The following is a 16,279-nucleotide window of genomic DNA, read 5'->3' as shown; positions in this document are numbered from 1 at the left end:
TGCCCACCACTATTTACACATTTACAGTGTCCAGTTTTAAGGATCTTGCCTTATTTTTACGTTACCCACAGGCTCTTAGCATTTCCCAAAGGCTGCAAAATATTGGGTCATTCATTCTAAGGACTATTTTATTTCGAAGCTGTTCATCTTTTTGTTATAATTCATGCATACCTTCACTGATGAATTCAACACGCCAAAAGTTTTCTGTGCTTAGGACCAGCTTTTTATTGGTCAATGGTAACTAAATTTTGAGTTTTAAAATCAAGAGGCTGGGAATTTTGATGCATATAGGATAAAAGGGAAAAGCACAGTATTTCTGATGTATAGAGAATACACTAGACTATTGGGTGCCTGCGTATGCAAAGGGAAAGTGTTGTACCCATAGTAAAGGGTCCTACATCAGACTGTCTGGCCAGTCTTACAAAAGCCCTATTTCCTCTAGTGGCAGTTCAATATCCTTATGGGTAGTTGTTGCTTTGGCCAACTTACTACTTAAAAAATCTTTATACTGCACACCACATTCTATAAAACCCTAGAGATGTCATTACCAATCCAAATACAGGCAGTCCCAGGTTATCGGCAGGGTTCCGTTTCTGAGGGTGTGATGATAACTGAAAATTGCCGCTAACCGAAAATTGGTGATTTCTGCACTTTTCCTGCGATTTTCAGGGGTTATCGGTGCCGAAAAGCACCGATTTTCAGTTATTGGTGCCTCTGTTAGGTATGTATCAGCGCCAATACCCAATTATCGGCGCCGATAAGCAGAAATTGGCGATTTTCGGCGGCGAAAATTGCCGATTTTCGTCGCTAGACAAGCGCCATAAAACCAAATCGCTGTAAACCGAGCCTGCCATTAACCGGGGACTGCCTGTACTGTATACATTGAAATATCCTAAGACCTTTTGCCTCAACCAACTAAGTTTCTCCATGTCACACATGCATTCTTAAAATAAGCATTATACATTCAACAAACGTTTTTAAAGTTTTGAGGACAACTGTATGAAAACATTTTTATAATCAAGTTTTATATACACTTACCAAATAATTACAAAGCTATTAGTTTCTACTTTACGCAGCAGCTCAAAATTCAAAATTCGTGGTAGTGCCCTTTTGTTTTGGGTGTAGGTAGACTGCCCCTTCTAAAAACACTTACAACTGCCTATTTTGATGGTTCAAACAAACAAAAAAAAAAAACTAAAAATCTTATTACAGGTATTATCCTACTTACGATGGGGTTAGGTTCCAAAAAACCCATCGTTGTTAGAAAAAACATATCTCGAATATAGCCTAGCCTACCCTAGGGTAGTCAGTACAGGCAGTCCCCGGTATTGGCAGGGGTTCCATTCTGAGGGTGTGATGATAACCGAAAATCGCCAATATCCAAAGATCAGCAATTTTCAGGGCTTTTTCGGCGATTTTTGAGGCTTACGGCGCTGAAAAGCGCTATCAGCGCCTCTGTGGTAAGTATCAGCACCAACACCCAATTATCGGCTCCGATAAGTGGAAACCGGCGATTTTCAGTGCTGAAAATTGCCGATTTTCGTCACTAGACATGCGCCTCTAAAACCAGATCGCCGATAACCGAGCCCGCCATTAATCGGGGGCTGCCTGTACCATGTATACATATATGGCAGCATAGCCTACACTATCAAGTATACTCCATACATACACAGTATAGTAATTATTAATATCAGCTAGTTAGTTAGTTATAAATGATTTGTTTAACCAGACCTCTGAACTCTTAGGGTTCTTCTTGGGCTGGAAAAAGAAGGGGGGAAAGATAATTCTAGAGGTTCATGCAAAGTCACATGATAATTCAGTACAAAGAGAAATTGAATAACAAAACAAGAATCAGCTTAGCCTACACTATGGTACATCGTATACATATATGGTAGCCTAGCCTACATTATACTGTACTCTATATTCATATAATAGTGCATTGTACAAACATCAGCATAATTAACAAGCATCTTTTCCATGGATCTTTTAAAATATTATGCTTTAATACACTGTATCCAATAATATTGTATATATTCTTATATTGCTTTTGTATTATAAATTGCGATCATAGCGATGAAAGTTTAGGTTTGGAAATCGATTATGCAGTAAGTTTATCTGGCCATATTTAACTCAGTTCCGAGCGCTTTTCTTGTTTCTAGTTATAGTAAATGAATCTCTAGATACTTTACTTATATGGGGCAGGGTTATTTTTCGTTATACAAAGGGTTTTAAGTCGAAATATAACTTAAATACGTCTCGTGAAATTAATTTAGCTCTTTTTTTCGTTAATAGATGACGTTGGCTGTTTAGGGGCATGTTTGTTTTGTGTAAAAAAAAAATCCAAGATTCTGTTTGCTATTTTCACTTGCTTTCATCATAATAACAGCTTTACGTATTTATCGTTTATTGGCGTAAAAATAGCAGTAATATGCTTTCTTTCATGCCCAATAGTTTTGATTAAAATACTTTCTCTCCAATTTTAATAACGGCCGAGTTCATCCATGTTGCTGATGCACAATAATTTAGTCATTAGCAGCTTGAACATTTGTTTTCTCAGCTTCAGCTACAACTTGCAACTTAAATTTATCAGTATATTTCTTTGCAGATCTTTTATCCATACCAAATAAGGTATAATGTAAAAATATATCAGTCCTATTCTACTTAACGTCATTTGTACTATAGCTACGGTAATTGTATACTCCCGTACAATGGTTGAAATACAAACAAAACAGCTGTTGTTATCCGATTCGGTTATAAGCAAAACATCGGTTTCTTGTTCGGTTGTTTATGGTTGTACACATTTACGCAAGAGTATAGCGTAACTAACAATACTTTTATCATTCTCTTTTACTTTTTCAACTAAAAGATGGGATAAACGGATGGAGGAAAAGAGGAAGTCGGTCTACTGTAATGTGGTCTCTCTCGCTGCCTGATTGTATACTGCTACCTGCACCAACACGAAATTAAAAAATTTGAATTATCTTAACTCGAGCACTACCTAGGTACTTGAGTATTTTAATAGTTTTATCGCAAAAAGTGCATTTAGTCATGAAAATGACATGAAAATACAGTAATCATGCTGTCCGAATGGACCGCCACTGTCCTGTTGAAAGTCTGTGCTGCAAAATACTGAAAGACTAAATGAATTGCCTTCAACTCTTTCACACTGATATGAAGGTTCCTTTCGGCTGGAAATCACGTTCATGAAACCTCCATGCCGTTGAGAAGAGCCCCCCAACCCAGATCTGAAGCGTCTGAGTACAATGTTAGGTTGGGGCTCATTGAGACAGACTTCCTTGTCACAAATCTGTCCTTCACCAGCCACCACCAAAGGTCCTCTTTGATTTCAGGGGTGATGCTGAAGATGAACGAGTCCAGGAAAACCTTCCTGCATCAGTTGGCAAAACTGCAGCACTCTGGTGTGTAACCTGCCCAACAGAACAAACTTCTCGATGGAAGAAAGGGCTCCCAGAAGACTTATCCATGCGTTGGCTGAGCAGGATGAGCGAGATATGAAGTTCCGGAATTTTCTGAGACAATTCTGAATACTTTGTTGGGGTGGAAAAGCCCGAAAATTCAGAGAATTTATCACTATCCCCAAATATAGAATTAACTGAGTTGGACTAGTTGTGATTTCCTGAAATTTATTAATAGTCCTATTTCTTGAGTGAGTCGATGTGTCTTCTGAAGGTCCTGCGTGCACTGAGATCTCCAGGGGGAGCGTAGGAGCCAGATGTGAGGTAGAGAAATACGTTTATCCCTATCAGATGCAACCATTTCGCCAAAGGGGCAAGAACCCAAGTAAAATCTTGAGGGGCTCATGGAGAGGCCGAAGCACAGTGCCCAAAACTGGAAGACACTGTCCTGGAACACAAACCTCAGCTACTTCCTGGAGTCTGGGTGAACTGGAACATGGAAATACCCATCCTGCATGTCAATCGTGACCATCCAGTCTCCCTGATGGATGGCTAACAAGACCGACTGGTTCGTTTCCATTCTGAACTTTGTTGTTTGTACAAAGTAGTTCAGAGCACTGACATCCAGGATAGGTCTCCATCCTCCCGATGACACGGGAATGATGAAAAGGCACTTGTAGGACCCCTCTGTGCCTATATCCTCGACCACCTCCACAGCTTGCTTCTCGAGTAGAGCTGAAACTTCCCGAGACAGGGCTGAAAACCTCTCCGAGCCTACCAAGTAGGCCATTAAGCTGATGGGAGAGGTTACTAAGGGAGGTTTCTCCCTGAAAGGGATTGCGTAGCCCTCTTTTAAGACCTTTAGTACCCATGGCTCTACAATCTTGGTCTTCCACCTGCTCCAAAAATGAAGGAGTCTTGCTCCCACTGAGACAGAGAGGACAGGTAACTCACTTTCGAGGGGCTGACTTGCCAGTGGGCTTCTTGACGGGTTGTCGTTCGGAGGTTGGTTCTAGGACAGGACCGGAATCGACCTCTAGTACCTTGAAAGGGCTGCTGCAACAACAGAGAAGACGTGCTAGCAGTTGTGGCAGTTGAAGTAACTCATGCAGGGATCCTAGACCTCTTGGTGGACTGCGCGAGGTCCTGTGCAGATTTTTTCTGGAGTTCGGCCTTACTTGTTCCAGTCTCTCTTGCGGGAATAAACTGGTCCTATCTACAAGAGCAAACAAGAGGGAGGTACATTGAGAGGGTGTGACTCCCTTCATGGTAAATGAGCACCACAAATCTCATTTCTTCACAAGTCCTGTGGTAAAGATGGTCACCAACTCTTGGGCGCCGTCTCTCACTGCCCTACCAACACAAGCTAGAAGCCCCAACCAATCTGAAGCAGAGTTCTCCTGAAGCGTGGTGCAGTCTTCTATCTTCTTTGCTAAAGCCCCAACTGTCCAATCAAGAAAGCTGAGGACCTCGAAGACTATAAAAATATCCTTAATAAGATGGTCCAGCCCCTACGAATAAAAAGAATCCTTGCAGAAGAGAAAGCAGAGCGACGTGAAGCCTCTATGAGACGAGAAGTCCCCTTGAAAGGAAGCAGAAACTCCAAAGGAGGGTGCTTCTCCATTTGCTTACGACAGATACTTCTGCCGTATCAAGTGAGAGGGAGGCGTACAGAAAACTGCTTTCCCAACATCCCTCTTTTCTGACAACCAGTTGTCAATACTGGCAAAGGCTTTCCTCGATGAAAAAGACAGAAACATACGAGGTAACCTGGCAGTTCCTGCAGGTTGCAGCATCAAAAAGGCCAAGCCTGGAGAAGAAGAGGTGGCTGGAGAGAAGAACAAAGGATAGTATACTAAGAAATATCTTAGCAGAGCCGAATAATTCGACGTGGGCTGTTCCTCTTTCACTGGTTCCTCATCAGAGGAAACGGGCAACATTGGAGGGTCCATAGGTTCTTGAACCACAGAAGTTGGTTTCTGAAGCAAGCTCAGAATACTATAAGTCGGCGTTGAATCGCCGCCAACAATGGGTCTTTCACAACAGAAGGTAACTCACCTGAAATGTCAGGTACTGGGTGTCCTACCTGTGGCACCGCACGCTTATTGACAGGTGGACGAACATCAACGGAAGGGCCCACAGACACTGGAAGCTTGGACACTGGGCACCCACTCATGGACACAGAACACTTAGAAGCCGCAACACTCTTAGAGGACAATAGACAGTCGGGAGCTCGAAGCTTGGACACTGGGCACCCACATGATGGGAGCGCGACCTCTGGGTGCTCATACAACGGGCGCTCGGACACTTGACGTTCATACACTGGATGTTCATACACTGAACCTTCCAACTTGGAAAGTTCGGACACTGGGTGCCCACGAACTGGAAGCGCAGACACTGAATGCTCATACGATGGGTGCTCGGACACAGGGTGCTCATACGATGGGTGCTCAGACACAGAATGGTCCCATACTGGGCGCTTATACACTACACTTTTGGACTCCGGGTGCTCGGACACTTTACATCAATACATGGGACTGGCATCCACTCATTTGGAGTCAGGGCACCTGTTGGACACTGAATGGGTGCGATAAGCTTTAACAGAAGACTCCCAAAAACTACACGAAGGCAACAGGATAACTACACGAAGGCAACAGGGTATGGTCCCTCTTATGAGCAGGGGACGAGTCAACTTCTAATGAAGCGCCCGGCCTTTTCAACAGCCTAACCTTAGCAAAATGCCCACTGCATTTTCTGGGCCCATTAGAGACCAAATCACTAGATGATAAAGTATGAACATCCAATCGGACACCTTTCCAATAGTGGTCCTCCAAGTCCTGGGATTTGCGGACAACAGGCTTGGATGAGGCAGAGACTACTCGTGGGCAAACCTCATCGACCTCCCTTGGACTACCAGTTAGCTTCCTCCCGGGTGAGCAAGGGGAGTTTAGCCAGGACCTTGGTCTAGGAGCATCAGAGGGATGAGTAGCTGCCCCCTCCACTGACACTGCACTCGTCACTGTACCAACACTATTAAATTTGTCCATTAGGACTTTCACAGAGTTCCCAATCTGGAAAACAGTATTGACTAACAAATTAAATTTCTGATCCACACACACTTCTAAGCTGGCAATGGCATTGGGTTCAGAAGAATGGGAGCCAAGTAACAGAGTAACAAGAAAAGTCAGAGGACTGGAGATAGGGGAAAAGGCAGTCACAGGTGTTGAAGGGATAGGCAAAGCAGCAATATCAACTCCTGGAGAATTAACCGAACTAGCGGAAGCCTTAGCTTCAGCCCTAGCAGTTGCTTTTCTCAGTCAGTCACAATGCAATTTATTTAAATGGGTCTGCAAAGTCTTCCACTTCCCCTTATCCCAGTCCTTACATTCCTCACAATTAAGATCAGGCGAGCAAATTTGCTCCCTACAAGAACTATAGACAGTATGAGTGTCCTACTTAGCTGAAATAAGTCTAGTCTTGCAACCTTTGCTGCAATATCTAATGCTAGACAAACTAGAATCTGACATGATTGGTCAAAAGGTCCAAATCAGGAAAGTCACAATCAATAAAGTTAACTGAATATTAGCTAAGCTAATTAACAGCTGAGCGCTACCAAAAAACAAAGAGTACTACTTCACCAAATGAAGATATCCAACCATCCGTTGAAAACAAACCAAGAGCTGCTCAATAACCAGTGCTTAGTCATTGACCGGCAGAAACGAATTGGGCTCTTTAGCTATGTTGTACCTATTCTTCCCCGAAAGTGGGCGGCACAGTCTACTGTACCTACATCCAAAACAAGATAGCGCTACAGGGAATTTTGAATTTTGAACTGCTGTGTACAGTAGAAACTAACAGCTATGTAATTATTTGGTAATTTACTTATATAAAATTTACAGATACAAGTACTTTTATTGCTAACAATAACATTAAACAAATCAGTACTTGACTTACCTCTTTTGAAAGCTTTTTAACTAGTGTTGGAACAAGACAATCTTCGACACTACCATTTCCTAACTGACCATGGACACCCCATCCCCAAGTGTAAAGCCTGCAAATAATACAACATTCAGGTGAATCAATATACAAAATCAGAAAGGCAGCATCTAATATGGTCAGTGTCTGGATAGACACAAAATAACATTATTCTTCTAGTTACAGTTAACACAATGCAAACCACAAATTCAGTGCTGTTTTTTTCTGGAAAATGTGGAAACAGCTCTACATGCAAAAAATGAGTTTAATAATAATCACAGACCTAATCCAACCTCAACACTTATTGCTTTCAATTTTCCACATACATTATCATTTCTGACTAATAACTTGCACTACACGAAGACTGAAACTTACATGATAACATGAAGTAATTTATTAAAAACATCCAAGTTCACATTTAAAAGACTGTCATACAAAAACTACTAAAAACTTTTGCACATACCTAAATAAAATGTGTAAAGCATGACCAGATATACATAATGACTCCTAAAGAAAAAAAAATTCATTATAAATTCTTGGTTAACCACTTGAGTCTGACATATGTTAACTGACATCCATTAATAACTTTGAGACGGGTTCCAGGGTACGTTATATGACATATTATTTTGCCCCCTCAACAATTTGAACGGAATGGGCGGAATTTTTCTTCTACAACATAAGCTGAGTATTGGTGACAATAGGCAACCCAATCAGCCCTCAGTCATGTCCAGCAGTAGGAGTTCAGTCCTCCACAGGAAGTGAAGGTGGCACATTCTGCTGCCTGCTTCTCTGATAAACCCAGTATCTCTGAGAGGAAGGATGAAGAACTAAATGATCCTACTTATATATATAAGAACATGATTCTAATACAGTAGTGATGATATTGATCAGCATGAGGACAAACTATTGGTGTAGAAAAAGAATCCCTTGGGGGAAAGGGTCTATTCACAGTGGGCAACTGGGGAAGGTTGGGTCCTCCCCCTCACACTCTTCGTCAAATGGACATGGTGTTTGTATGCTTTGTTTGGCACTGGCACCAGATAATGATTGGATTGATAGCTGTGATTCTGACCCAAATAATTGTTTTTACTGGATCAGCAGGAGTGACACAAGAATTTGAATTGAATCTAAGTAGCCAAGAATCTGACAGTTTTCACATGTTTATAAACGAAGTAGTGCAAGTTATGGCCGATGAAATCAATTTGTATCTTTTGCTTTTGATGTTTTTTATTTTTTTGTAAGTAAACTTTTTTTGTTTTTGTGAATACTTTTTCTTTGGATAAAAATGATAATTTAGATTATCTGCAATATACAACTGCAAACATTTAGAGTAAGTTGATTTGCATGGTGTTTTTTGTGATCATGTAGGTGAAGAAACCTACCCCAGGCCAAAGCACTTCAGCCAGCTTTGTCATTGCTTATCGCCTGAGAAACTTTTATAATCTACTCGCTGTGGTGAGTACAGAAAGTTTTTTAGAATTTTTTTTTGTTCCATGTGCACATGCACGCTATTTCCTCTACTTTCATAAGTATATTTCTTAATTTAGCAATAGTCAATTTTAGCCCAGTATAGTGTACGCATTACCTTATATTACGCCGGATTGTAAGGGTAAAAGGTAATTACCAACTCTAACTGGTCTTCTGCTGACATGGGATAATTCGTAATGGAGTCTTTGAAAACTTTTATTTACTGTGCATTATTATGTCATAATATACAGTGTTGTTCTCAAGAAAACACAATTCATGAAAAGAGTGAACCAACAGAAGAATGTCAATGCACTGTTCCAAGTACTGCAATTATATTCAAATGAACAAGCCATTAATACTTCATAAATAAAAGAATACCAGGAAGATGAAATTCAGGACTTAGGCCTACAGATCTACAAATCTATCAAAATGCCAGCACTGAAGGGAGGAAAACAGAAAAATGACAAACTTCTATGTGGCTCACTCTTACCTTTCTTATCGTCTCCTAGCAACCAACCATAAGTTTTTGTTAATTGGGAACGGTATTTGAAAGTACAATATTGTACGATTTCTACTTATATAAGAATATAGTAGATTTGTCTCTTATGAGAGAGAGAGAGAGAGAGAGAGAGAGAGAGAGAGAGAGAGAGAGAGAGAGAGAGAGAGAGAGAGAGAGAGAGAGATAAAATGTAGTAGTATTACCCTGCTCACACCTTTCTATTTTTAATTATGATATGATGGTATAAATTTTGATGGAGTATTGATAAGTACTTATTTTTCTAACTCTACCTTCTCTCTATCTCTCTCTCTATACCCCAGCTACAACCCACATAAGCTGAGTAGCAACTATGTGTAATTCATTGAACAGGTCAACAGAAACATACTAGACTTCCAGGGGAAATATGTTCCTTGTCTCAGGGGCAAGTACTAGTCCACCAAGTTGTAAGTCAAGTATACTAACACCTTAATAATAGAAATAAACCAATTGCTTGTGCTTAGAGAGAGAGAGAGAGAGAGAGAGAGAGAGAGAGAGAGAGAGAGAGAGAGAGAGAGAGAGAGAAGAGAGAGAGAGAGAATCTAATTTTGATTTTATTAAAAAAAGATGGAAAATCAATATAAAAACACTTACTTGCCATCTTCACTGACACCTAAGGAATGAAACTGTCCACAACCAATAGATATAATTCCTTTGCCATCAAGGGAACATACCAAGGTAGGTCTTGGAAAGCGCCCAGTACCACCAACTCCTACTTGCCCATACTTATTACTGCCCCAGCCATAAACCTGAAAGAATTAGTGAATTCAATCATCAAGTTACCTTAAATATATTGCTTACAATAATTTTCTGTAAGATGCCTTGTCTAGTCAAAATTAATATAAAATCAGAGTTAAACTTGTATAATCCAAGACCTTTTTTGGGTAATCCAGACAAAATTTTTTTATTACCGGATGGTTTTACTGGATATCTTTAAAATGTAGAAACTGAGAAATAAGTTTCAAAAACTGTTTATAATGAAATGTCAAAATAATAATGTACTGTATAATTTATTCAATAAATAAAAGTTGAAAACTTCAAGAATAAAAATTTTAAAAAATGTAATAAAATAAACCAAGCCTATAGCCTCCAAATGTGCACCACTATTAACCATGTATAAAAAATTGTTACTGACCAAATAAACATGCAAGACAATAAAATTCACTTAAAACAATTCAATACATTACCAAGCAAACAAAAATACAGAAAGGTTTAAGATATCTGGATTGCTTTGTTTACACCCAATCATCTGATTTAGCCAGAAAATTCTAATGAAAATTATAACAAAATTATAAAATTATTTCCACACATTTTCATGTGCTTATGGCTTTGCAATATACAAGAACACCTGCACAGTATTCTGTTTGACAAAATATTAGTAGTCACTTTGTCTGGTACTGTACATCTTTGGCCATGCATTGCTTCAATTAGACCAGCCTTATGTTTTGATATTTTGTAAATTGGTCAATATGTCTGATATGGCGTATTACATAAAATGTGTTGATATAAAATTCTTTTACATTAAACCTTTCATTGATACAGTACTGCAGCACTATTAATTACTATTGTATTAATACAAAATAATTACTGTCCTCATTATTTCAGAACTTTGTTGTGTTTGATGTTATTACTCTTATAATTGTTCAGGCAAGTTTATATAATAATATTTCAAGAAATCAGTATAACAAAACAGAATGCACTATATGTGCCAGTAAATAAAAATTTATATGGATATAACTTCAGTGGATGCTGGGAGAACCATCTGGTGACTGGCTGTCAACCCCAACTTTCCTTCAGCAAAAGACATAAATGCAGGAAGGAAAGGAAATGACATTACCATAAAGTACTTTGGGTTAGTATATCTAGGAAAATTAGAATTATCTTTAAAGTGTGTAATTACTTCCCCTGAGGATACAAACCTTCATCTTTTATATAGACTCAAGAAACTTCTTAATTTGAAGTTTGTCTTATGGAGCAAGATCAGCACTGCTCTGGAGGAACCAGAACATCACACCATGAACCTCTGCCAAACCCCAAGCAGTTTGTACCTAGGGTGAGAGGCTAGAGGAATGGTCTATCATCATCCAAAAATGCCAGTTTTTCCATCTAGTGTATGGTCAGGGGAAAGCCAAGTCCTCCAACCTTCAACACAGCTAGGCATTTGATACTCGAGGACGATACCCTGTACCAGAGTTTGGTTCACCATATTGAACCAAACTCTACAGAAAGTTCAGGGGAATCCTGTTTTTTCCTATTACAGAACAGGAAATCATTGCTGGTAAATAGCGGTGTCATCATCCAAGGATAACTAACAGTGCTCTACAACCAGTCCCCCTGTTAAGAAGAGGGTGGAGTGAACATGCTGTTCGACCCAAGTCTTCAGACAGATGTTTGGTTGTGTAGCTTGCCTGCACCTACCAGACAAGCACAAACAATGACTTGTCTATAGTTATGAAAGACCCAATAACAGATGATTTTTCACTGATCTCAGCCCAACCACAAACCTTTAGCGAAACATCCAAAACAAGCTAGAAAGGCTATACAACAGCCTGAGTACCACTATAGAGACAAGGTACAAAGAGACTAGGAGCCTATAAGGTCTCTTACAGAAATGAGGAAGGAAACCAGTCAGTAAAGTTCCTAACCTTAAGATTAAACTGAATTTCCACCTGAATAGGGATAGAGGCAACCATAAACCCTTTGTGCTAAAATTAGTAGAATCCAGGTCCCCTCCCTGACTATAAATTAAGATTACAGGCAGTCCTCGGTTATCGGCAGGGTTCTGTTCTGAGGGTGTGATGATAACCAAAATTTGCTGCTAACTGAAAATTGGGCAATTTTCGCACTTTTTCGGTGAATTTCAGGGCTTATCGGCGCCGAGAAGTGCCGATTTTCGGTTACCAGTGACTCTGTTAGGTATGGATTGGCACCAATACCCAATTATCAGCGCCGATAAGCAGAAATCGGCGATTTTCAGTGCCGAAAATTATTGATTTTCATCGCTAGGCAAGCGCTGTAAAACCAGATCAGCGTTAACCGAGCCCGCCATTAACCAGGGACTGCCTGTATCATTACTATTCCAAAGATGAACCCTATTCATATGGAACAAACCCACAGGGGGCATTGACTTGAAATTCACAATTCCATATAATACGGTGTGTTCATTCGAAAGTAACACAAGGTAATGGTATATACAGAAAGAGATCAGTTATTAAAAAAACATAAATTAACAAATTAATAAATAAATAAAAATGTAAGTAAAACATTAAAATACACGTTCAATTGTATTAAGGTAGTAATGCATTGCATCTTTGCTTGTATTTCTGAAGTTCCAATTGCACAACATCCTCTGGGAGACTGTTCCACAGTCCAACAGTGTGAGGAATAAACTGAGAAATCAACAGTGAAGCACATTTACTCCATACTGGTGCTTCTGTTCAGCAAATCTGGTAACTCTCAGCAGGAAAATGGGATCAGGGATCAATTGTGAATGTGATAGATCTGTTTAAATACAACTTATGAAAAAGTGACAAACACAAGACCATCCTTCGAAGGTCCAAGTCATAACTGCTAATATTAGGAAACAGAAACCTATGACCACAAACCACTCTATCTAAAGGAGATAAATTTGTGGCAGAAGCAAACATCCACGCTGGAGAACAGTATTCTAGTAAAGGAAGGACATATAATCTACAACTGGTTGCACCGATTTTATCACTTATAAATATATGAGACCTTATGAACAATACCTAACTTTCATGTGGCATTTGCTGACACTTTCATTACATGTTTCTCAAGAGTAAGATGTGAGTCAAAAGTTACACCTAGAATAGTTAAAGCTTCAGACTCATTCAACAAAGTCCCATCCACCTGAAGGGAGGATGGGGTGAAAAAATCGGTATGAGATCTGCTAATCAACAGTGTTTTTGTTTTACTGGAGTTCAGCCTGATACCCCACCGGCTACACCATTCATTGCTCCAGTCCATGTCCTAATTGAGGCTAAGAGCAACTTCATTTCTCATAAGGAGAGACTTTACTACACACACAAGTGTTGCACCATAGGCATACTGAACAATCTTGTTTTCCAGGCCAACAACCATATCACTTGTATACACTGAAAAAAAAAAACAGTGGACCAAGAACACTAACCTGTGGAACTCCATACAAACTAGGTCTTGGTTCACTAAAGATCCCATTAACAGCAACCTGCTGCTGCCTACCTGTAGGAAGTCTTGGTAGCAGCACTAAAATCTATTGGAATTACTCTGTACTCAAAACCCTTATCAAGGTTCTCTTGCAAATGGCATGCCAAGTCTAAAAGAGCACTGCAAGTAACAAACTGCTTCCTATATGCATATTGAACATCAGTTAACAATTCTTTAGATTCCACATACTTATATAGTGGCTTAATCATCTTTTAGAGTAAAATACACTGTGTTAAGAATATCTTTTCATATGTTAATTATGTCATGCCTGATTAATATCATGCTAAGCAAAGAGCATCTACACTCAATATCTTGGAAAACAGCTCCATACCCAACACCAATATCAGATTTAGAACCATTGGTGTATACAATACTAGAATGGCACCTTTGTGCATCAAATAATGTTCTAGAGAGGTAGCTCACAACATTTCATCTGATATCTCCTGTTTCCCTAAAATTCAGAAATTTTAGGGATATATAATTTCTGGTAATTGCCATGGAGGAATTAGAGCATATTTGAATGCCAACATTTTACTGTCAGGTTTAATTTATTCAAAATCTCTTGCTCTGAATGAAAAAGGTTGTGGCATTTGGGGATAGTCTCTGTGGTAAGCAAATAAATGTTTCTGACCTCACTTTGATAGCTATTAAAGATCTAATAAGCTCTGGAACCTACTCAAATTATAAGCCACCGAAGTCTGGAAGTAAAATTTCAGAGGAAGCTCACAAGCATCCACCATCATACTTTCAATAAAAGAAGACAGAAAGGCTCCTTTGGCTATCCAGATCTCTGTATTATGAATTGCATTTAAAGTTTTCATTCTATGTGGAGAGGTAGATGTGAATACCTCCTACCTGTATCAACATCTTCTACAGTCTCAGTGGCAGTTTGTGGTAAGACCTCACATCTCAATGGCAGTTTGTCGTAAGACCCCATGAAGTATGAGATGGAACTCTCATTATATTTGGTCTTAAGATCAACTAAATGAGAGTTCCATGAGAGCCTACAATCAAATAACCCAAGGAATCTTGCTGCTCTAACACAAAGAATCTTGATGGACATCCCTTATTTGACAAAATGAACATTCAATGTCTTTACAGCAAAGAATCTAAAACCATGCATTTCTGTCCATTTCACTACTGTGTTGAAAATCAGCTGAAGTTTCCATTCTATCACCACCATTCTCGAGGCGGCAAATGAAACATGAGAAATCATTCACAAACAGTGTGTACATTATATCCTTTGGGACTACTTTAGCAATGCCACAGACAGCTCCTGCAAAAAGAGTTACACTGTGCTTTCCTGTGGCATGCCCTATTTTTCACAACTCATACTTGACAGCATCCCTCATATTTAAATGTACCTGAAATCTTCAAAATTTTAAAAATATACTAATATGGTGGTTTAAAGGCAAATGTCTCATATATACGTGATCAAGAACTAACACATCTGTGGAGGAATGCCCGTTTCTGAATCCACACTGGTCAGGGGAAAAGTAAGGGTTAACACTCTATGTATCGCAAAGTAAACACCATCTTCTCACTGATTTTACAAAGGCAATAGCTGGTCATCAACAGGCTTTCTTTATACAGGAAGGTATGTTTTATATATGATACTTAAAAATGAATGGTTTTGCATTTCCTGCAGCATATTTAAACATTACATCATCTGTATGCAAGGCATTTGCAGCGAAACAACACAATATTATTATCTTTCTAAAACTTTGAAGATTCCGAGTACAGTTCGATCTCTTAAAACCAGCACCCTTGGGACCAGGTCACTGTCGAACCACAGAAAATCCCGGATGACAGAAATCATCCATAAAAAACCCCTGTATAAACAAAGTCATGCCACTTCATTCCAAATACATATTGCTTTGTTATTATAAGTAGAACAAAGCTAATGCATGATCACTGTTATTCATTAGTTTTAGTTCCTTATGAAAATTCTGACCTGCTCCATAAACCTCTCTTTCAAACTTTTCTGGCTTTTCATTTTCAGAAAACCTAAAATTCTTCTGCTTTTGTTTCTTTGAGAGAGAGAGAGAGAGAGAGAGAGAGAGAGAGAGAGAGAGAGAGAGAGAGAGAGAGAGAGAGAGAGAGAGAGAGAGAGAGAGAGAGAGAGAGAGAGAGAGAGAGAGAGAGAGAGAGAGAGAGAGAGAGACCCGCCTATTCGTGGCTTCACCTATTCGCGGATTTCTCTGTGGAACATATATACACATTTGCAAAATATTCACCTATTCATGGTACAGGCAGTCCCCAGTTATCGGCAGGCTTGGTTACCGGCGATCTGCTTTTATGGGGCTTGTCTGGCGCCGAAAATTGCCGATTTCTGCTTATTGGTGCCAATAATTGGGCATTGGCACTGATACATACCTAACAGAGGTGCTGATAACCGAAAATCTAAAATTTTCAGTGCTTTTCGGCACCGATAAGCGCCGAACATCGCCGAAAAAGTGCCGAAAATCGGTTATCGGTGATTTTCAGTTATCATCACACTGTCAGAACGGAACCCCCCTCTGATAACCGGGGACTGCCTGTATTTCTCATAAAGGAATATTCACAAATTACTGTACTGTATTTTCATATTATTTGCATGGCTAAATGCACTTTTTGTGGTAAAACTATTAAAATATTCAGGTACAGTACAAGAATTTTCAGAGGGTTTTTGGTGTTCTGA

The 16,279-nt window shown here is 39.5% G+C and overlaps 1 protein-coding gene across 2 annotated transcripts in view; it reads right to left on the bottom strand.

Moving 5' to 3' along the window:
* ca (claret) overlaps positions 1–16,279 on the bottom strand; it is a 307,235-nt gene that overhangs the window by 139,297 nt on the left and 151,659 nt on the right. For both annotated transcript variants that reach the window (XM_067121505.1, XM_067121496.1), the window contains exons 14-15: positions 9,988–10,142; positions 7,371–7,467 (exon numbers count right to left, since the gene is read on the bottom strand). In XM_067121505.1, the coding sequence (XP_066977606.1) occupies positions 7,371–7,467; positions 9,988–10,142 (252 nt within the window). The remainder of the gene's footprint in view (positions 1–7,370; positions 7,468–9,987; positions 10,143–16,279) is intronic.

The sequence above is a fragment of the Macrobrachium rosenbergii genome, chromosome 2, assembly GCF_040412425.1.
Source record: "Macrobrachium rosenbergii isolate ZJJX-2024 chromosome 2, ASM4041242v1, whole genome shotgun sequence".
In the NCBI taxonomy this organism is placed as follows: domain Eukaryota; kingdom Metazoa; phylum Arthropoda; class Malacostraca; order Decapoda; family Palaemonidae; genus Macrobrachium; species Macrobrachium rosenbergii.
This window is presented reverse-complemented; position numbering and strand designations above follow the sequence as displayed.